This window comes from Callorhinus ursinus, unplaced genomic scaffold (genome assembly GCF_003265705.2).
Source record: "Callorhinus ursinus isolate GAN/ISIS: 27379988/994484 unplaced genomic scaffold, GSC_fseal_2.0 scaffold8, whole genome shotgun sequence".
Lineage (NCBI taxonomy): Eukaryota > Metazoa > Chordata > Mammalia > Carnivora > Otariidae > Callorhinus > Callorhinus ursinus.
Genome location: NW_027397070.1, coordinates 45,288,577 through 45,312,383, shown reverse-complemented (window position 1 = coordinate 45,312,383; position 23,807 = coordinate 45,288,577). Strand labels below are relative to the sequence as shown.

The following is a 23,807-nucleotide window of genomic DNA, read 5'->3' as shown; positions in this document are numbered from 1 at the left end:
ATTTTTTAATTTAAAAAAAATTTTTTTTAAGATTTTATTTCTTTTTCAACAGAGAGAGGCACAGAGAGAGAGGGAACACAAGCGGGGGAAGTGGGAGAGGGAGAAGCAGACCTCCCACCAAGCAGGGAGCCCAATGTGGGGCTTGATCCCATAATGACCTGAGCTGAAGGCAGACGCTTAACGACTGAGCCACCCAGATGCCCTTAATTTTAAGTAAGCTCTACACCCATCATGGGGCTTGAACTCACAACACGGAGATCAACAACAGTCACATGCTCTACTGACTGAGCCAGGCAGGTGCCCCATACTTCTAGATTTTTTTTAAAGCCATGTTCTATAATTTGCTTTTGTCACTTAATAATATATCAGATACCTTCTACGCCAGTATATTAAACCTCAATCTTAAGTATTATAATAGTGCATAGTAATGACACTTATAATAATTACTAAGATTTATTGACCACATATGTGCAGGACACTATGCTAAGTACTTCAGGTGAGTAATGAACTTTGAGTTTCTTAATATTATAAACTTCATTTAACAGAGAAAGAACCTGAAGCTTCAAGGCCAGCAAATTTGCAAAATATCACAGAGCTAAGAAGGTCTAGAGCAGGGATTCTAATTCAGACAGTTTAGTCATCCTACTATTAACCATTATCTTACAGTACTGACTGGATAAACCATAAGTAACACAAGATTGAAATTATCTTAAAATTCTCATTGTCACACATAACATTTCATCAGACATGTCTGTCTACATGTCTTGGCACTCCTGTAATATTTTTATATATGATAAATTTTAAAAGTGGAAATCTTAAGTCAAAAGGTATGTGCATTTTTAGATTTAATTGCCAAATTATTTCCAAAAGGCCTGTGTCTTTGCAGACTTAACTGACAACTTGCCTCCAAATAAACACAAATTAAACTCCCATGAGCAGCACATGAGAATGCCTATTTCCCCGTACCTTTATAAGCATTGGGTTTCTTTCTCGTTTTTTTTAAGACTTTATTTAATTAACAATTTAAGTAATCTCTACACCCAACATGAGGCTTGAACTTAAACCGGGAGATCCAGAGTCACATGTTCTACTGACTGAGCCAGATGCAATCCTTGCTCACTGATAGGTAAAAAGTTTTCATTTCTAAGTTTCGTATTACCAGGGAGGTTGATCAACTAGTCTTTTCATGTATTTATTGACATTTATATTTCTTCTTCTTCCTCCTTATATTTTGCTCATATCCTTTGGCAATGCTGATACTGAGTTGTTTATGTTCCTTTTGACTTCATAAGAATTCTTTCAATAGGGGCGCCTGGGTGGCTCAGTCGTTAAGCATCTGCCTTCAGCTCAGGTCATGATCCCAGGGTCCTGGGATCAAGCCCCACATTGGGTTCCCTGCTCAGCTGGAAGCCTGCTTCTCCCTTTCCCACTCTCCCTGCTTGTGTTCCCTCTCTCGCTATCTGTCTCTGTCAAATAAATAAATAAAATCTAAAAAAAAAAAAAAAATTTAAAAAAATACTCATCTTTAAAAAAACAAAGAATTCTTTGTATATTAAGATTTACCTGTCATTATGCATTATAAGCCTTTGACAGTTTTTTAATTTTATTCATGGCAGTTATTGCCACACTTAAGTTTATAATTTTATATTGCTGAATATGAATATAAATGATTTTATGAGGAAAACTTATTCCTACTACACCTCAAAATCTAATGTTTTTCAACATACACACATATTTATAGTTACAATGAATGTTCACAAATATTGTGTCCTGCCTTTTTTATCCAATATTTCATGTATGCATTTCCACGTAATAACAATCATCATGACTAAAAATTACAATGCATTTCAGTATGTTGATGTGCTTATAGTCTGCATACTATTTACTTACTTAAAATGAGTATTTATTCATAACAAAAAGTAACAATCCTATAAGACCTTATGGAGACCGTTTGGATTTCTACAATTAGAAATGTGAAGCTCCTGAGCCTGCACTATAAGAAAAACTAGAAGAGTAGCTTAACTAAAGAACTGGCAAGTTATGTAGAACACTTGAAAATATTTATTAATCATAGGCAACATGTTTCCAACACACACACAAAATTCCATCCAGCATCTGGCCAAGCTTCATGATTCCCTGAAGTTAGAGCTTTAACCATTACCATTACTCTAACATCAAGAAAGGCTGTCATTTCCCTAAACAGTTGATATAACTGGTTAAAGATAGCATTTAATATTTATGAGGTGGTTGTGTTAGGCTTGAAACTAGAGGGTTTTGTTGTTTTTTTTTTTTTTAACAAACTCTTAAGATCTGTGCCAAAGATTTCTGACTACTCTCATGCGGAAGCAAGCATGTTCCTCTGGATGTCATCAAGACTAAGTTTTCTTTCTCCTTACTTCATTTTGACATAACTGGGAGAACAGATTCATTACTATAAACACTATAGTAACACTGTCAAAGGCTTATTGGGCCCGATTCAGTTTGAATTTAGATCACCCCTTTCATTTATTTTCTCAAGGACCCAAGTACTTAAACAATAAATAGCTTATAGGTCCGTCTGTTGTTTAATTTTATAGAATTTCTCACACTTAAAAAAAGTGACCCACCATCATTTTAGTTCTGCCAATCTATGATTTGCTAACAACTTAATAAAGTTCTTTGCATTTAATGTTTTGAATTCAAAAAAGATAATGCAGCTAACCTTCATTTATAAAGACTAAACATACGGGGTTTTTTTTGTTGTTTTTTTTTTTTAAGTAGGCTCCGTGCCCAGCACGGAGCCCAGTACAGGGCTCAAACTCACGACCCTGAGATCAAGACCTGAGCTGGGATCAAGAGTCAGAGACTGAACCGACTGAGCCACCCAGATACCCCAAGACTAAATATATTTTAATGTACATTTAGCAGCTGAAGGTAGCAGACTTATTTAAGTGTTCTTCAGCAATTGCTTTATATAGAGAATCATTATTGATCTCTCAATGGATTACTACTTTAAGGATTCTTTTTTAGTTACAAATGACTGATTTTTTTTTCTACTGTAAATCAAAAAGGCTGTTGACAATTTTTTTTTTAAAGATTTTATTTATTTATTCATGAAAGACAGAGAGAGAAAGAGAGAGAGGCAGAGGGAGAAGCAGGTTCCCAAGGAGCAGGGAGCCCGACACGGGACTTGATCCCAGGACCCTGGGATCATGACCTGAGCCAAAGGCAGATGCTTAACCATCTGAGCCACCCAGGCGCCCGACAATTTCTTTAAGGTTTAGAAAATTTGGGTCAGAATAAACTAATATGAATAAAAATACTAAATACTCGATTTTTAAATCTAATCATTTTTCTCTGATGTCACTTTCCCTTTATTTCTTCATCCAGTATATTGGTTCCTAAACCCTAGACCAAAAGTACCAACAAGATCTGAGAAGGGGGGGCGGGGCGCCTGGGTGGCTCAGTCGTTAAGCCTCTGCTTTTGGCTCACGTCATGATCCTGCTCGGAGGGAAGCCTGCTTCTCCCTCTCCCACTCCCCCTGCTGTGTTCCCTCTCTTGCTGTCTCTCTCTGTCAAATAAATAAAATCTTAAAAAAAAAAGATCTGGGAATGGGTCAGGAACACAAATTCTGTGGCCCCATCTCAGACTTACAGAACCAGTAACTTTGGGTTTGGGGCCCAGAGAATTTTTATTAACAGTTTATCCAGGGTATTCCAATGTACGCAAAGGTCTGAAAAACCACTGCTCTAATACACATTTAAAAAGTGTTAATAAACAATATAAACAAATCTTAGACTTACTTTAAAAAAAATCCACTTGTGTCTTAGAAAAGTAAGGTGTTTGCTAATCCACATAAAAGATGTAAGTCTAGGGCGCCTGGGTGGCTCAGTTGGTTAAGCAACTGCCTTCGGCTCACGTCATGATCGTGGAGTCCCGGGATCGAGTCCCACATCGGGCTCCCTGCTCAGCAGGGAGTCTGCTTCTCCCTCTGACCCTCTTCCCCCTCGTGCTCTCTCTCTCTCATTCTCTCTCTCTCAGATAAATAAATAAAATCTTAAAAAAAAAGATGTAAGTCTACACCAAATCAAAATATGAATTTTTACTATTCTGAAGTTTATATTTTCAGTTTCCTCTAGTTTTAGTATATTCCTCTATCTTAACAGCTGACTTCTGGCAAAGAATAATAGTAAGTCAAGGAAAAAGAGCTCTACCCATCAAAATTTTGCACGAGAAAAATAAAACTGTACAAACTATTTTAATAGGTACAGTAAAAGTAAACCTAAGGATTATGATGGATCACAAACTACAGAAAAAGGCCCAGATAATGTTCTTATTAGAGCTACTTTAATATCCAACCTACACAATACATTTAGGAAACCAAGAACTTCAAGTATTTCACAACTTGTAAGCTTTGGCCTTTGTCAGAAATAGTTGAGTCATTAGTTTACCTTCTAGTCTCCAGTCCCTACAGACAAAGCCAACTAATAACACAAACAAACATGAAGTCCATGCTAGCTTCTAGTTTGAGGTGATGAGTAAACTAATGGAAAGAAGTAAAAAAAATTTTTTTAAGATTTTATTTATTTATTTGAGAGAGAGATAATGAGAGAGAGAGAAAGCACATGAGAGGAGGTAAGGTCAGAGGGAGAAGCAGACTCCCCGCCAAGCAGGGAGCCCGATGCGGGACGCAATTCCGGGACTCCAGGATCATGACCTGAGCCGAAGGCAGTCGCTTAACCAACTGAGGCACCCATGCACCCAAGAAGTAAAATTTTTGATTGAATGCCATCTCTAAGGAAGCAGGGGCACTTTGTTGAGGGAAAAAGAATAAAATAAATTCTCGACTTAGTTCCTGTGACATACTGAACTATTGTTTGATAGCCGTTCTACATGAAAACTGGAACTATGCCCCAGAGAGCAGCACAGATATAACATGGCAGCAAGAGCCGTGATGTGAGCTGATGTGACATAAGATGGCTAAGGGAAGTGTGTCCAGAGAACTCAAAGCCCAGAGAACCCTCTCACACAAAAGCTGAAGTCCTTAAGCAACTAGTAAGACTTTCAGATTTTTATTCACAGATACAAAACTTAAAAATGTTCTTGCTAGGGGGGTGGGGGGATGGGTTAGCCTGGTGATGGGTATTAAAGAGGGCACGTACTGCATGGAGCACTGGGTGTTATGCACAAACAATGAATCATGGAACACTACATCAAAAACTAATGATGTACTGTATGGTGATTAACATAACATAAAAAAAAATGTTCTTGCTAATGTGAGAAGAACCTGGGAGACTTGTATGGAACTGGTTTAAAGATACTGGGTGATCAATAAACTCCAAAGTCAGCTCAGAAACATGAACTTTGTTTTACAAACTTTGATTTTACAACCTAGGTGGGGTCAACAAGCATGAAATAGTAAAAACTTCTAAAAAGTAAAAAGGTGAGAACAATGCAACTCCTCTCATCTGTTATCAGGAATTAAAATGTTTTATATGGGTTAGTTTTGTAGGTAATCAAAGCTTAAAAGTTAAGTCCAAAAACTTTTATTATTGTTGATGAAAATTTTCTAAAATGCATTGTAAACATTTAAGTCTTTTAAACTGGAGAATGACAAACATACCTCGAGGGCATAATATAAACTCCAATGATCAATACAGGCCCTTTCAAAGACCCCTAGCTATCATGCTTTTTTGGTTTCTTTTACATAGGTTGTTCTAATTCTCCCACTTACTCTTAGTCACTCAGCATGGAGAACTTTGAATGCTTCGCCCCTTTCCACTGATATTCCCCCAATAGCCTATAGTCCTTTTGCAACCTTTCTTCACATTCAAAAATTTTCTTTTAAAAATAGTATTCTTTTAAGAGGCGCTTGGGTGGCACAGTCAGTTAAGCGTCTTGGTTTCGGCTCAGGTCATGATCTCAAGGTTGTGGGATCAAGCCCCATGGCGGGCTCTGCACTCAGCAGGGAGTCTGCTTGAGATTCTCAGTCTCTCTCTGCCTCTCCTCCTACCGAGCTGTTTCTCTCTCTAAAATAAATAAATAAATCTTAAAAAAAAAGACTCCTCTGCCCCTCCCCCCCCAGCTTGCTTTCTCTAAAATAAATCTTTAAAAAATAATAAAAATTTAAAAATACAAAGTTTTTTTTTTTAATTATAACTATGTTAGAGAACATCTGGAAAAATAAAAGGGAAAAATCACCAATATCACCCATATTCTCCTTCTTTTATTTTTCTGATACAGATGTAAGACAATGAATGGAACCGTTGAACATTAGCTGGACTACACTGCAGTGTCATCTATACTAGTTTAGTTCAGTCTTCCTTTGTAAGATGAAAAAGCTTTTATCATATTCAGGACTGATAATCTATACTGCATATTTTTCTTAAACTATTTTTTTTAATTTTATTTATTTGAGAGAGCGAGTGCACACAAGCAGGGAGAGTGGCAGGCAGAGGGAGAGGGAGAAGCAGGCTCCCACTTAGTTGGGAGCCCGATGTGGGCTCAATCCCATGACCTAAGCCTAAGACAGATGCTAAACCAACTAAGCCACCCAGAAGCCCCTTTTAAACTATTTCTAATTGAAAAAATACAAATAAATTTCACTTTTATTTTATTTTTTTTTTTTAAAGATTTTATTTATTCATTTGCGAGAGAGACAGAGAACAAGCAAGGGGAGAGGCAGAGGGAAAGGAGGGAGCCTGATGCGGGGCTCAATCCCAGGACCCTGGCATCATGACTTGAGCCAAAGGCAGACACTTAACCATCTGAGCCACCCAGGCGCCCCTTAATTTCACTTTTAAAAGGAAAGAATAACGCAACAACTTAAAACATTTCAGCTAGGCACCATAAACAAACTGAAGCTACAGACCTGAGAAAATATTTCAAAAGCATAGAGTCAACATGAGATTAGCATCCTTCCACCCGCCAAAATATACATTTCAACAAAATCAATAAGAAAAAAAACAAAAACAAAAAAACACCCACGACAAACAACTGAAAAATGGGCAAAGAACATAAACAGGCAATTCACAGAAAAGGAAATGCAAAAGGCAAGTAAGCATAGGGGAAAAGCTCCACTTTATTAGAAATTAGGGAAATAAATTAAAATAACATGAGGGACCTTTTCAAACCCATCCAACTAATACACACTAAGTCAGACAATACCAAGAACTGGCCAGGATGTAAAGAAATGAAAGCTGCTGTATGCTCTTGATTTACAACCACTTTGGAAAGCACACTGGCTTTCTAATATAGTTAAGGTTCCATATACCCAATCACAGCAATTATCATTGAGAAACACACATGTGCAAGATTAATGAATTAGAATGTCTTTGAAACACTGTTGGTTACTGTGAAAAACTGGAAACTACTAAATTATTTATTAAAAAAATATATTTTTATATATTTACAAAATAAAGAGAAAAGGAAAAAACTAGAACTATCTGCATCTATTTATCTATCAATATATTAATTCCAAAAACATGCTTCTCTGTAACATGTACCTATACATTTCAAAAATGTGGTAATTTTCTTCTATAACTTGCACACACAAACACATATACTTCATATACACTTTTAAAACATGAAAAGTGATATATTAAATATCATTTATGTTCATAAATATAGTATGATAAACACTAAATTCAGGATAGTAACTACTATTGTGGGAAAAGAAGGGGAATGTGGGAGAGGTGCTTCAATTTTATCTGTAATTTCTTTTTGTTATATCACTAGACCATCTGTCCAAATTAATTGCAAAATTTTGTTTGGTCAGAATTTTGTTTCTGTAGGATCAATATATAACAGAAACAGAAAAAGCTTAATAAAAATACTCTTCAAAAATAACAAAGCATACACAGCAAATGAAACAAGTGTTAAAGTTGGGTGGTAGGTACATGGGTGCTTATTACATTATTTGCCACATTTCCTGTATATGCTTAAAATATTTCACAATAAAAATTTGAGAAATAAATATTTGGGTTAAAAAAACAACACTATTTTTCAGGTCTCTAACTAATCTCATCAAACTGCAACTCTCTTTACTGTGAATGAGATTACCCATAAAAGCCTACAAAAAGAAAACATCTTTTCTGGGCTAAGACAGCCTATCATGTATCTGCTAAGGATGGAAGAATGAAGTCATGGGCAACATTTCACTTCTGGAAAGAGAAAAATGTTTTATCTACTTGAACACTAACAATATATCACTGCAATAATACTTGAAGTTACACAACAAAGTCATCTAATTGAATGAGACTGGGTTAATCAGATCCAAAATGATTTCAATTTCATTATACTTCTGATAGGGTAATCAACTTGATCCTATTTTCTCAGGACTGTCCCAGTTTTAAAACTGAAAGCCTTGTGTTCCAGGGACCTCTCAGTCTCAGGCATACCAGGACAGCTGGCAACCCTAATGCATGGTCACAACAAAACTGCTGAGAGAGAATTTAGGTAGTAAACCATCTTAATTTTACAGATGGGAAAAATGAAGTACTAAGAAACTAAGTGAATCAGACCAAATTACACACAGCTGTTTCAAATTACAACTGGGTCAAAGTTAGTTCTTTCCATTGAAGGACCTATTTATACATCACTCAGCCATAACCCCTAAATGCCAATTCATCAGTGTTTTTGAACAGTTTTCAATATCTTGTTATCCTCATAGGTCTTTCCCAAACTCAAAGCAAAGGATTACCTCATAAAAGGAGTTCAAGACTAGGGGTGCTCCTGACCTTGGAGGAAGGTATTGAGGAGAGAAAAGGAATAGAAAGTCCACTTCTTTACACTGATATTTCAATAAATTCTGTAGGAAATTTATTTGAAACTCTTTACAGTTTCAAAACTATTTTTAAGTGAATGCTCATTTCTTTTTGTAATATTTAATGTAAAATAGACTATTTGTATACTCTAGAGGATATAGTCATATAGAGAAGCACCTTATTAGCACTTTAATTCAAAGGAGGGGAAGACTGAAGGAAAATCTGCTCACCTATGTCCCCAAAATGTAAGGCCCTAAAACTAATGTTTGTGACGGTACCTTGCAGAGAGTCCAACACAGTGAAGACATTCAATATGCTAGTTTCCTTTCCGGAGCAGTGTGGAAAGATTGAAACTTTCCACATCACTCAATTTCCTTGACTCCTCTTAACTAGCCACTGTGCAAATAAAGAAGAAATAAGTGTGATAAGGATTTTTATGCCTGCAGAGGCTTGTCTTCATGTGCTTGTATTTAACAAATCCAGGATCCAAGAGGAGAAATAAAAGAGCTGCTTTCAATTAATCCACGAAAAGTCATCTACATTCAATTTAAATTTGGACTTACCCCCATTTTTTCATAACCAACCAAAGCATATATACAATGGCTTCTTTATAACTATAAAACTTAACAATGAGATCCTTTTCCTTTTTCTTTGGGTTTTTTTTTTTTTTTTTTAAGTACACTGGTATAAAATGCATATACACTTAGTATTTTCTTTCTCCAGAATTTTTTTCATACAATATCTCCTTTCAGTATTCTAACATTTTTCCGGGGTAAGAGACAGTTGGTAGAACAGAAAGAACACTGGAGGAAGTTTGAAATTAGAAGTATAGTTTTAGGGGTGCCTGGGTGGCTCAGTCATTAAGCGTCTGCCTTCGGCTCAGGTCATGATCTCAAGGTCCTGGGATCCAGCCCCGCATCGGGCTCCCTGCTCAGCGGGGAGCCTGCTTCTCCCTCTCCCACTCCCCCTGCTTGTGTTCCCTCTCTCGCTGTGTCTGTCAAATAAATAAATAAAATCTTTAAAAAAAATAAGAAAGAAAGAAAGTATAGTTTTATGTTCCAGATCTGTAATTTAATTTTCTATGTGATTCTGGACAAGCATTTAAACTGTAAAAGGGGAAAGGGGTGCCTGGGTGGCTCAGTCGGTTAAGCGTCTGACTCTTGATTTCAGCTCAGGTCATGATCTCAGGGTCCTGGGATTGAGCCCTGCCTCCGACTCTGCGCTCAGGCTCAGCAGCTAGCCTGCTTGAGGATTCTTTCTCTGCCCTGCCCCCTGCTCTCTCTCTCTACCAGCCCCTCAAATAAATAAATCTTTTTTTTTTTTTTAAGATTTTAGTTTATTTATTTGAGAAAGAGTAAGCGAAAGAGAGTGAGCGTGAAAGCACGCACAAGCCAGAGAAGAGGCAGAGGGAGAGAGAAGCAGACTCTCCACTGAGGAGGGAGCCTGATGCGGGGCTCAATCCCAGGACCCTTGGAATCATGACCTGAGCCGAAGGCAGGTACTTAACCAACTCAGCCACCCAGGTGCCCCATAAATAAATAAATCTTAAAATAAAATAAAACAGAAATAATACCTATCCCATGGTAACTGGAAAGTATGAGGATGTATACAGAAGATCTTTTAAGTTGTAGAAGACTTTTTTTAAAATTTGAGAGAGCAGAGTGTTCGAGAGAGAACTTGAGTGGGGGTGGGGAGGGGCAGAGGGAGAGGGAGAAGCAGACACCCCACTGGGTAGGGAGCCCGATGTGGGGCTCGATCCTGAGACCCTAGGATCAAGACCTGAGTTGAAGGCAGATGCTTAACTGATGGAGCCACCCAGGTGCCCCTGTAGAAGATATCTTGAGAAGATAAATAAAAAATAAACTTATTCGATATCACATTATCAAATGGTAGGGTTAAAATTAAATAAATCAGGCATGATATTCTGAGCAGTCGTGCCCTAAGAGATCTGGAAGGTACCATTGAGAACATTAGCACTAAGACTTACTAAAATTACATAAGCACATGTAATTATCAATAAAAATCCTGTGTCAATTGTACCTCCTCTATAGCACCCTTTATTTCAATTTGTCAGTCACTAAGGTGTTAAAAAAAGGCAGACCAAAAAAATACCATGAAAGCCCCATAAAACCTGAGTGTGAGGAATATTAGGTAATACTGCATTAACAATGGAGAGCTCACTATGTACCAAGCAGTGCTCTTGGAGCTGGGGATTCAGGTTTACATGGTAGAGAGAGGCAGGTCAACACAAGTCAGTAGGCAGCATGCTACAAATACTAGGTAAGTGCTAAGCACAAGGAAAGCAGAGACAAGGTATAAGGGGTGGCAGGGAAGGGCAGTTGAGGAAGGCAAGGCCTCACCGATAAGGTGACTCAGGAGGTGACCTAAATAAATCAAGTGAAGGGAGACATCTGAGAAGATTGGGAGAATAATCCAGGACCCAGAGACAGAACTGAAGAAGCAGTGAGGGAGGGAGACGGTGCTAAGAGATAAGACAAAGATCAGGGCACTGGAGGGGAAGGTTAAAATAAGACCTCAGACCAGATTTTACTCTGAGATGAGACACCGTTGGGAGGTTTGGGACGGATAGGTGTTTTCTTCAAAATTTGTTAGCTGTGGAATCTTATGTTCAAACGGATCCACAGAAGATCAATATGTAAAAAGATAAAATAGGAGCTGCTCTAGTTAAGGAAAGGGTACCCAGAGACTAAGTCAGGGCTGTCCCCACTTTCCCTTAAGTAACAGTTAAAAATGATTACAAAGATAGTAGTATCCAAACTACCAAAGAACTTCATAATCTGGCCTCATCCTAACTTTTCAAAAAGCTATTCCTAAGAAATAACAAAAAGGAGCAAATCAAGCAGCTGTTGCAAACGTGTTGCCACAAAAATCAGTCTTTGTTAACACCCATTATCCACCAAGTACCAACAAGGCAACAGCTCCTCTCCTCTCCCTTCCCCCACACACCCCTCAGGCTATATACTACCCTTTACAGCTTGTGTTCCCTTTCAGGGCTTCCCCCAATAATCATTTTATCTTGATTTCACTTGATTAAAAATGTTTTGGCAGTACAGTGTGATCTGCTTCTGATGACATATCTCTGGATAGAGCCTCCCTGTCTATTTAAATTTTAGGAAAATTCTCCCTCCACTAGTGTTATTTATTCTATCAGTGACGTCATCCCAGTTTGCTCTATTCTAATCTTACCCATCCATCAAAGTCTACTTTGTGAAGCCTCCTCCTCACACCTTGACCCTTAACTGGAATTCTAAATATTAGTGTGAAGGGAACTTCCAGGCCATCTGGTTGGTGCTCTAGCTCATTGCTCATTCCACAGACTAACCCTTTGCAGATTTGGTTGGTAGTCTCCCAGCCTTTGTGACTGCTTTTAGTGACAAGATAACACTGCACCACACCCTTTCGGATATACAGTAAATTGTGAAACAATTCTTTTTTTATTGACCCAGACGTGTTTCCTTCCACCACTGATTCTGTCCTCTGGTTCTAATAAAGGAAAGTCTGACCCCACCCCACCCAACCCGCCCGACCCCTCGCAGCCTGCATAGCTTATAGACGGCCTTGTCGTTTTCCCCAACTCTGGCTCCACCTCTAAAAATCCTACCCATTTCCCAGCCGTCTCACAGGCCACCTGTGGGGTCTACATTCAATCTGTAATGATTAGCTATCGGAGTCGCAGGCTGATTTGATGTTTGTGTCTCATGCCACTGATTACACCCCTTTCTTGATTCTCTCCCTTGAACTCTCTTAGGATTTCTACACTTAGCCTTGCACTCATCACTGTGCAGTCTGTCAGTGAGCATTTAGTAGGCAGTGTCAGGAACCATGATAGGCACTGAAAAAATAAAAGTAAATAAAACGTACTCAGCCCATGGAAGAGTAAGAACAAGACAGATAAAATAATAAATAGCTGGGGAAGTTGGAGATGGCAGGGAGGAACTGTATCAACACCCATGTCTCACATAGCCTTGTATCCCCAGCACCAATCGTACAATGCTTTGCCATCAGCAAATAGGTAAACTTGGAAAAGTAGAGAAAGCCTGCTCAGCCCCCTCGGCCTCTCTTGGAGATGAGGGAAGGTGGTCAATGAATCCATAGTCTGGCAGAGGAAGTTTGAGAGGCGGACACTGTACCTGGTTACGTACAGTATTGCTCAGGTGGTTGTCCTCGGACATCTGTGCATTCTGGAAGTAGGACAAGGGTGCAGGTAACTCTGTCATTGGAGCAACCGTATAGAAACACTTTTTCACAGAAAACAAAGCCTCTTGGGGTTCTGAAAAGGGAAAAAGAAAATAATCCTTTACAATTACAATTGTAATTTATAATTACAATTATACTTTCATTTTTAAACACTTTCATAAATTACATTCAGCAAAAACAAACCTTTCTTTCATGTGTTCTTCTCCAGACCAAACTTTCTAAGGACCTCACAGGCTGCTGTCACTTGCAGGCTTCCGGATTAGGTCTGAAATAGGATTTTACCAGGTCACCCAGAGTAAATCTATTCACACCAATCAAGTACTTAGAATTATTTTTGTATTTGTAATTTGTAAACCAGAAGGGTATTAATCTGCCATCAACTTCAAATGACAAAGTTTTGTTAGCTCAAGATATCTCTCTGGTAATGAGAAGATCTACTTGAGAAACCAAATATTTTCAATCACAAAAATACCTAATGATTTCAGATTTAGAGCAAAGGGAGCTAAATGATATTAAAGATTGTTCTCATCAACATTCCTTTTTCTATGCTGACTAATCCAACCTAACCTTTCTATCTCCATAAAACTGTCTAGTGCTTTTAATTTGGCAAAATTCTGTCATCTCATTTTAATCCTTACCACAATGCCCCAAGCCAAGGGAAACAGGTAACATACCTATTTTACAAAAACAGAAGAGGACCTAAGTTCACTGACTGGCTTAAAAATCACACAATTGGGCAGATCAGGCCAAAAATCACAGACTCCTAACTCCCAGCCTTAGGTCTCTCCCTTGCATCCTGGCACAGCCTTATTTACACACATCATTCAGTCTCCCAGAATTCACTCTCCTGGTGGGGGGGTGGGGAGGGGGATGACACACATTCCCATTTGCTGTCTGCCTTAATTTCCATCAGCCAATTCTTTATGATTTCAACTTCCCTTTTCTTTTTTTTAAATTTGTTCTGGAGGTAGAATTCAGTGATTCATCAGTTGCATGTAACACCTAGTACTCATTACATCAAGTACCATCCTTAATGCCCATCACCCAATTACCCCTTCCCCCCACCACCTCCCCTACAGCAATCCTGTTTCTGAGAGTTCAGCGTCTTTTATGGCTTGCCTTCCTCTCAATTTTCATCTTATTTTATCTTTCCTTCCCTTCCCCTATGTTCATGTTTTGTTTCTTCAATTCCGCGTATGAGTGAAATCATACGGTATTTGTCTTTCTGTGACTGACTTATTTTGCTTAGCATAATACCCTCTAGTTCCATTCAATTTCCCTTTTCATAGAAAGTCTTCAGAAATACAGAAGGAAAGAAATCTGTTCATATATCTAAGCAGTATTCTCATTCATAGTGACTACAACATTATCATGTACACACTCACATGAAAGTATTTTGTCAAAGCCCTGTTTCATTTTCACTTTCAACTTCAGGATCCTCGATCCTCTAAATACTCTACTTTTTATATTCTAGTGATTTTTCGTCAAAAACACAGAAAGCAGCTAAAAAAACCAAGGAAACTATTTTTCAAAATAGTATTGAGTTCAAATTAACTCTTAACTACCTATATCTAGATCATTTAAACCATGATAAATTTTTAATCAAGGTATGCTTCCCTTCTAACCTACACAGTTTTATATGCCATGCCAACCTTTCTCTTCCCTTCCAGCTACAGCCCATGGTCAACTGACATGGATCAAGGGACTGCAAATTATTACTAACTAAATAAGACATAATTAATGTAAGTTTGTTTTAAAAATAAAGTGAATTAAAAATACAAATAGAGACAACACTTACTTTTATGGGGGTTATTTGCTCTAAGAGGGGATGTGGGAAGCTTTGAGGGGGAATTGGTAATGTTTTGTTTCTTGATCTGGGTGCTAGTTACACAGGGATTTCAGTCTGTGAAGATGCACTGAGCTGTACCCCCATGGTATGTGCACACTGCTATATACTTCAATTAAATTCAGAGATTTTTGTGGACATAAACCTATATTTTATGGTTATTTATACCAATGGTCCTTTTTTTTTTTTTAAGATTTTATTTACTTATTTGTCAGAGAGAGACTGAGCACAAGCAGGGGGGGCAGCAGGCGGAGGGAGAAGCAGGCTCCCCACTGAGCAAGGAGCCCTATGTGGGACTCGATCCCAGGACCCCGGGATCATGACCTGAACTGAAGGCAGATGCCTAACCGACTGAGCCACGCAGGCGCCCCTGATCCTAACTTTTAAAATGAATAAAATTAAGTCTTGGCAGCATGTATATTAACTTACCCAAAAGAGAGGCGGAAAGCCAATAGAACAAATATATTTTCTAAGTACATTAAGTATTCAGAGTAAATGTTCTGACCTATGCTTCTAAGATTTTTTAAAGTTGACTAACTGAAATTTCAACATTAATATAGCATTAATGATCAGCAAACAGAGCATATTATTCCTTCTTTCCCATAAAAACATTTAGTACAGTACTTACTACCTCAGCTAACCCAGAAATGCCATAGGCTGGCAAACAGAAGAGGCTGCAGTTGGTTCCTGGCTGCCCTAAAGACCATACCGTATCATTTGAGGTACACCTCTATTACAGAAAAACCCTAAGAAATTGGTCATTAATATTCTCATATGATCCCTCAGAAACAACAAATAAGGTAGTGTTAGCGAAATGCAACAGGCAAAGGCAAAGGGCAAGAAAGGGCCATGCAGCCAAAAATAAAAAGTAAATAAAGAAAAAAAAAAAGTAAATACAGTAGATTACATTTACAGATAAAGAAAAGTGACTGTCCATTTACTAAATAGGAGTTTACTGGATGTCTATATCAAAACTCAGAGACAGACAGGATTTACTTAATTATATTCACTTTGCCCACTTTACATATGAAAATGTGGCACACAGAAGTTTACTAACTTGCCCAAGGTCACATCCAGTAAGCAAAGGAGCAAAGTAAAGGCTCACATAGTACACTATGTTGCCTCTGTGTAAAACTCCAACCCTGCTCTTTAGGAGTTTACAATGAGCATTAAGTTATATTGAGCTGGGAGGAGAAAAAAAAAGTCTATATACAGAGAGAGAGCTGATTTTTATTACTACTAAAACTGCTGCTTATAAGTATCTTTGAAAAAGTAGTAAATGAGATCTTAAACTTCAATGATCTAACTATAAATTAAAAACTGAAGTGTCAAAAGCATTCCCAATATACAGTCCTAGTATTTATTTATTTTTAGGATTTTATTTATTTATTTGACAGAGAGAGCGCACAAGCAGGGGGAGCAGCAGGCAGAGGGAGAGGAAGAAGCAGACTCCCCGCTGAGCAGGGAGCCCGATGATGCCGATGCCGGGGCTCGATCCCAGGACCCTGGGATCATGACCTGAGCTGAAGGCAGACGCTTAAATGACTGAGCCACCCAGGCTACCCCCCTAGTATTTATTTAAAAAAAAAAGTTGTAATGAGAATCTGGTCATTTTAATTTTAGTAGTTTCCATTATTAGGCCTTATGCTTCCCGGACCTGTTCAGCCATTACAAGAAACCACACAAACTGGTTATCATACTGGAGCTTTCTCAGACAAATCTTGTAAGAAACATCAAAAATGCAGTAGTCACTTTAGCATATCCTGATAGCTTTTTCAAAGGCACATCCTGTATTTACACGTGAAAACTAAGGGTCAGGAAAGGTGAAAGAATTTGGCAGTGCTTATGAGGCAAATAACACCAGTTCCAGAACCCAGGTGTTCTGATGCCCAGCCCAGGTCTTTTCCAGTTCAAATAGAGAAAGCTCATGCTTCCACTGATGCTTTGAAGATCATAATGCTACCAGGTGACCCTTCCAGGGAGGGAAGAGCTGTTCTTTACATGGAGCTCAGTAGAAAGCAGAGGCAAGCAACGCGGGCTAGGTCTTCAGTCAGGCCTGGTGAACAAACAAACATTGTTCGTACAAAGAAAGGCAGAGGCAAAGCCCGATTTGATTCTGGTCCAGTAACAGCTGAAAACAATTGATGACTGCATGGAGGCCAGAAGGCCATCTGTCCAGCCAGCATGGCAAAGGCACTCGTTGATTTTATAACATTCTTAGCATTCTTGCCCTGAGAACAAAAAAGATAGCTGTTGGGAAGTGAGGATCTTGTGACCTGGATTGCAAAGGGAGGAAGGACAGAAGTAGAGTTTGCTGTTTTCTCTCTCTGACCACCTGCTAAAGATTTTCTGAGACTGACAGAGCGTAACACTTGAATTCACTGCTATCATTTCCTTTTTCTCAAGACACTTGCTCAATCAGATAAAAGGAAAGAGAAACCCTTCTCTGAAGGGCAACTACAATTCCTATTATACACAAACTAAAAAAAACCTAGAATACAAATAATCTCAAAGCTTCCATGTGCTGATAGAAAAACCTATCCATCAGCACTTCAAAAAGTATCAAAGGAGCAAAGCTTGGAATCTCAAAATAAGTTTATTAAAAATCCATTTAAGGAAGCACCAACAGAAATGTACAGGTCATCTCAAGGTAACAACTAAACCTCAAAATCTTACAACATGGTTACTTTATTACAGATACCATTTTCTTTCTTCACTGTCAGAGATAAATGTAAACAAAATTTGTATTCCACAAAAACAAACAGCCTCATGAGACTTTTTGTCATGATCTTCTCCAGCACAAAGAGTTGGTGCTTTAATGTAGCTAGCCACTTGACTAGTTTCTTCTTCACACAGAAAACCATCAAAAGTAAAAAAGAAAAAAAGCGGGGGGGGGGGGCATCTGAGTGGCCAACTCTTGATTTTTGGCTCAGGTCATGATCTGAGAGTCCTGGGATGGAGCCCTGGGGCTGGCTCCCTGCTCAGTGAGGAGTCAGCTTGAAGATTCTCTCTCCCTCTCCCTCCACTGCCCCCACACGCACTCTCTCTAAAATAAATAAATAAATCTTTTTTAAAACAGTGGAATGTATTTAACAAAAAAAAGAAAAAGAGGGACGCCTGGGTGGCTCAGTCGATTGGATGTCTGCTTTCAGCTCAGGTCATGATCCTGGGATCCTGGGATGGAGCCCCGCATTGGGCTCCTTGCCCAGTGGGGAGCCTGCTTCTCCCTCTGCCTGCTGTTCGCCCTGCTTGTCCTCGCACTCGTGCTCATAAGCGCGTGCATGTGCTCTCTTTCTCTGACAAACAGATAAATAAGAATCTTTAAAAATAAAAAAGAAAAAGAAAAAAGAAAACCACCAAAAGTATTTTTTAAAGTATCTTTATATTGTGATGATAAGAAGTTTTTAAGTACCAAAAGAGCTTGTGATTTATTCTTTTTCCATAAAAGTATTTAATCAGCCTTAGTGTTACTTTGACAGCTTCTTCCTGGACAGGCAGCCTAAGTTCTGACTGTATGGATGGGCTGGGAGAGCCTCTATTTGAGTTTTCAAAAGCTCACATCCAATAATAAATATAACAAATCTCCAAATTGCATTCATAATTAAATAAAAATAATTTGAAATTAACTTAAAACTTCAGGAACATATGCTGGAAAGACTCTGAATTTTAAGAGACTAGGGAGCAAATAATTTCCCCAGTCCTACAAGAGGCTTTGTGAAGGTGGTAGACTCTAAAAAGAGCAAGGATAGTGATATATCTATTTGGCGATTTTTTTCTTCCTTCCATCCCACTCTACTTCTGTGAGCCATCTGTGGTAGATTAGATTATTATTCAGCAAATATGCACTCCCTCCCCAGGCATCCCTGAGAGAGAAATATACTCCACTCCAGTGATGTTGGGCTTGGTTCTGAGACTTCTTTGGCTTCAAGGTGGGTGCAGTCTACTAGCCATCCCATGCCTTTTGGCATAATCATCTGACTTGCTTTGATCAAAGGGATCTTAGCAGATTTAGCACAAGCAGACACCTGAACTGTGCTTCTGCAGTTGGACTTACCTTCTTTTACTTCTGCTGTCGCCTTGAGAAGAGCTTACCATAGGCAGTCACTGCCCCTTCAGCCTGGGCCCCAGAATAAAACATGCAAAACAGAACTGCCCTAGCTGATCCATGGTCCTACACCTTGAAGCAAAGCCTTGAGTCAGAACAAATATTCTAAGGCTGGGTTTGGGGGAGGTCTGTTACGTGGAGTTACTGTAGTTGTTTTTAAACAATAATGGTTACATGGGCTCAGAAGATGCAATGAAAATGAAGACTTACAAATCCAGAATCCCTTATCTGAAACCCTTAGGACTAAGTGTGTTTAGAATTCATATTTTTCTTAGATTTTATAAAGGTAATATGATGCAAATACTGTATGTTTTAAAATGCCCTCTCAAAGTCATAGATAGAATCACAAAATCAAACACATTAATAAGTATATAGTGAAACATATAGTCTAAAATTACATTAATAGGTTCAGGTTAGATTTTTCTGTCAAATGAATTACAAAATGCCTTTCGGTTTTTTCAGGGGCTTTTGGATTTCATAATTATAGATATGGGACTATGGTCCTGTATTATCAGTATTTGTAGTAATTATAAAGAATCTTTCCCCAAGAAACCTACTTTCAGTAAGTCTACATGAAAGGTATGATCACACCCAGTTTGTTTCAAATTCACCATGGAAATGGACTGAATACATCTTTAATGAAAACATGACTACTCACATCTAATTAATTTATAAATCATTGGTTATACTCAGCAATGCTTGCATTCTCTTTTGCTTTAGATCAATTTAAGGAACTATTCAAGGCATTATGAAAACCAAACATTAATATTCTTTAATCAATCAACACTTACTGGGTTTCTTCTATAAAACCAGACATTGTAATAGGTGCTGGGGATGCTACTAGCAGATAATACTTCTGTTTACTCAAGACGCTTACTATCTAGAAGAGGAGTCAGGCAAGTATATATTTATATTAATTTCATGTAAAAATGAAAGTATTTTAGGGTGCCTGGGTGGCTCAGATGGTTAAGCGTCTGCCTTTGGCTCAGGTCATGATACCAGGGTCCTGGGATCGAGTCCTGCGTCGGGCTCCCTGCTCAGCGGGGAGCCTGCCTCTCCCTCTGCCTCTCTCTCTCTCTCTGTCTCTCATGAATAAATAAATAAAATCTTATTAAAAAAGAAATAAAAATATTTTAGATGGGGCACCTGGGTGGCTCAGTGAGTTAAGCATCTGCCTTTGGCTCAGATCATGATCCCGGGGTCCTGGGATCGAGCCCTGCACAGGGCTGCCTGCTCAGTGGGGGGTCTGCTTCTCCCTCTCACTCTCCCTCTGTGTGCTCGCTCTCACTCTCTCAAATAAATAAAAACTTTTTTAAAAAATGTAAAAAAATATATTTTAGATGTAGGGAGCCTGGGTGGCTCAGTCAGTTGAGCTCTGGACTCTGATTTCAGCTGTCATGATCTCGGGACTGTGGGATTGTGCCCTGCAACTGGGCTCCACACTTGGTGAGGAGTCTGCATATCCTTCTCTCTCTGCTCCTCCCCTTGCCCATGTGCTTTCACTCTAGCTCTCTCAAATAAATAAATAAATCGTTAAAAAAAGTTTTAGATGTATTGGGTTACATAAATTATATTATTCAAATTAATTTTATCTATTTCCTACCTTTATAAAACTTGTTTATTAAAAAGTTTTAAATTAACACTTGTAGCTCACAGTTTTTTTTTTCTTTTAAGATTTTATTTATTTGTGAGAGAGAGAAAGCAAGTGCGAGTGCACAAGCAGAGGGAGTGGCAGGCTGGCTCCCCGCTGAGCAAGGAGCTGGACTTGGGGCTTGATCCCAGGACCCTATGATCATGACCTGGGCCCCAGGCAGATGCTCAACCGAATGAGCCTTCCAGGCATCCCACTCACACAGTTTCTATCAGATAGCACTGCTCTAAACCTTAAGCTCTTTCAGCTATACCAGCCCAGATACTAAAAATCCCTGACAGCCTTTTCCTTCCCAAAGCTTCCCTTCCTTCCTTAGCCTTTGTGACACTGTACTATGGACGTTCTCCTCCCATCACTCATTCTCTTCTTAGCTGGTTCCTCTCACCCTTTTTCCATTCCTTCATTATAAGTGGCCTGCCTGGGCCTCTTTGTCCCCTTCCTTTCCTTAGGCATCTCCTCCACTGCTCCAACATCAACTAGTAAGTCTATTTAAATGACTCTCATATTTACAGTTCCAGGTCTGTCCCTGAGACATCTTCACTTGCTGGCATTTCAAAAGTGATAACTTCCAAACCATTTCATCTTCCTCTCTAGACTAGTTCTTTGCTTCTAACTTCCTTATTTCTGCAATCGTCTCTCCCGTTCTTCAAACTTAAAGCCTTCTAGCCAACTCTACACTTTATTCCGTTTTTCAATTAGCTGCCATGTACTGTTCATGGTTTTTCTTTTTTTTTTTAAGATTTTATTTATTTGGGAGAGAGAACGAGCACAAGCGGGGGAGGGAGGCCTTAGGAAGACAGAGAAGCAGACTCCCCACTAAGCAGGAAGCCAGTCGCAGGGCTCAATCCCAGAACCCTGGGATCATGACCTGAGCTGAAGGCAGACGCTTAACCAACTGAGCCACCCAGGCACCACAATAGTTTCTTCTAAGCCTCTGTCATCACCAAAGATCAAACTCTCATCATATCTCACCTGAATTATGCAAAAGTCACCTCAATTCTCTCATCCATTCTAGCCCCCACTATCAAAGTAATGTGCCTAAAATTCTGACCATAACAGTGCCACTCTTAACACACTTCCAAATCTGCCTAACATCTATCACATGAAGAAGAGGCAGTATTAGAGTTCGACAGGTTCTTCAGAATATATCGTAAAAAAGTCTCCCCTATAACCTGCAATATTAGTGGGAAAGGAGGAGCAGAGAGAGCCTGGATCTGAGAGAGAAAGAGGACCACATAAACTATGGTAATAGACAAATGCTGTATTTTCCTGCTAGGGTGGTTCTGAGAGATCAACTTCAAATCCTCCGGTTCCCCCTAAATGGAAATTCATGTAGCAGTCTAGGACTAGTTGCAGCCAGTAACTTAAAATTCAGCAATAAATCATATCGATTCAGAAGAAAGTATACCCAGAACTGTGGGAACTGTCTGCCCAAAGACCAGGAGTAGAAGAATGGAAAACCAGATGATAGATGCCACTTCTATTATCCATTGGGGGGTGGGGGCAGGAAGGAATCCATGCACTCAATAAATATGATCCTTTTCTCAGTGTTAAGGGTTTATTAGATGGCAGTGGGGGGAACCTTAAGTTGGCTGAACTCTGCAAATGAATTAAGGAGAACTGAAATAGGCTTTTGCAGGTGACTGAAATTAGTCAAATGCAACTAGCTCCAATCTACTTTCCTGTTTTATTTTCCTTCATAACAGTTATTTTAATGTTCAGAGTGGGTCACTGGTCGCTTGCAATCCAGAGAGCCCATGTTTGTAATACACCTTCTGATTATGATGCCCTACCCACTTCAACGCCAGGGGTGAAAACCTTTCCACTGTAAAAGATAACTCAAGGGCGCCTGGGTGGTTGTCTTTTAAGTGTCTGCCTTCGGCCCAGGTCATGATCCCGGGGTCCTGGGATCGAGCCCCGCATCGAGCTCCCTGCTCAGAGGGAAGCCTGCTTCTCCCTCTCCCACTCCCCCTGCTTGTGTTCCCTCTTTCGCTGTCTGTCAAATAAATAAAAGCTTAAAAAAAAACCCAAAAAACTCAACTAACAAGATTCCCTAACCAGATGTGATCTCTACCTGCCTCAAACTTCAGAGAAGGTACGAGCTTTACAATGTGCTCTGTCATAGTCATTATATATGCCATAGTTTTTTGCATCCTATTCTTATCTCCCAGAGTAAACCCTGAATACTATATTCATCTTGTCCAAAGCAGCCAAGCAATGCTTTTTAAAATTATTAAATTAGTCTCCTACAATAGAAGCAGATTATTTATTTGAAAAGAACCTGAGCGGGAAGAAAACACAAATACCTAAGACACATGCAAAGCACTGAACATCATGCCTCGCGACAGTCCCAACCAAGGCAAAAGCATCAGACCCTGTTTTCCGCCTCGAACGTGAGACATAAGGAACTTAGCCCTGAGTGCCACTCACTTCCCCGGACAAGGACACACTCAGGGCATGAGGCGCGGAGTTTCACCAGTTGCTCAACCAGACACAGGGCAAGGCGCTTCCTCTTTCTCCAGGAGCTCCACTCCAGTCAAGACGGTCAATCCCGGCCCACGGCACCTGCGTCCTGAAACGTCTTCGGGAAACCAGCACTTCCGGACCTAGGCTCCGGAGGCGAATCGCTCTTTAACCTGACCGCGCGCTGCGCCTGGAGCCGAAGAAACGGGCCGCCCCTCCTTGTTCCCCACACGGGGTTCCTCGGTCTCTGCTCAGCCGCGCCCCGCTCCTCATCCTCGAGGACACCGGCTGCGCGGCCCGGGCGGCGACAAAGGGCCGGGCCCTGCCCGCGACCGCCCGTGTCCGCACCGGGTGAGGGGCGCCTTCCCCTCTCCCCGAACTACCCATCACGCACCTACTCTTCCCTTGCCGCCGCCGCCACCCGCCGCTCGCAGAGCAAGCTCCTTCCCGAGCAGCCGCTGTTTTGTTTCCGATGTGAAATCGCAGCCTCTGGAGCAGCCGGTCCAGGCCCCGCCCAAAAGGCTTCGCTGATGTCGTCATTTCCTGCTCTGGCGTCGTTGGCGGTCGGCCAGGGGAGGGGCGGGACCCACCGGCAGAGGGGGCGGAACCCAGGGGGAAAAGGTGGAGCTTCCGGTGGAGCGCGCGGATAGAGGGGCAAACACTGCGCTCCCGGCGACTCCGGGACTTAGACGAACTCGCCCAGACAGCTAGTGTGAGTCTGAGACTGTCCGGGATTCGAGACTGCTCTTCAGCTGAGGACCAAAGTTTCTACGTCAACT

The 23,807-nt window shown here is 40.0% G+C and overlaps 1 protein-coding gene across 4 annotated transcripts in view; it reads right to left on the bottom strand.

The window, feature by feature from the left end:
- Positions 1 to 23,576, bottom strand: part of PSEN1 (presenilin 1) — a 68,783-nt gene extending 45,207 nt beyond the window's left edge. Inside the window, exons 1-3 of one of the 4 annotated variants that reach the window (XM_073895518.1) lie at positions 23,423 to 23,576; positions 13,147 to 13,228; positions 12,897 to 13,036 (exon numbers count right to left, since the gene is read on the bottom strand). In XM_073895518.1, coding sequence (XP_073751619.1) covers positions 12,897 to 12,983 — 87 coding nt within the window. In that variant the 5' untranslated portion in view covers positions 12,984 to 13,036; positions 13,147 to 13,228; positions 23,423 to 23,576. The other 3 variants (XM_025869719.2, XM_073895519.1, XM_025869718.2) reach the window with 3 other exon arrangements.
- Between the last annotated feature and the right edge of the window lie 231 nt (positions 23,577 to 23,807).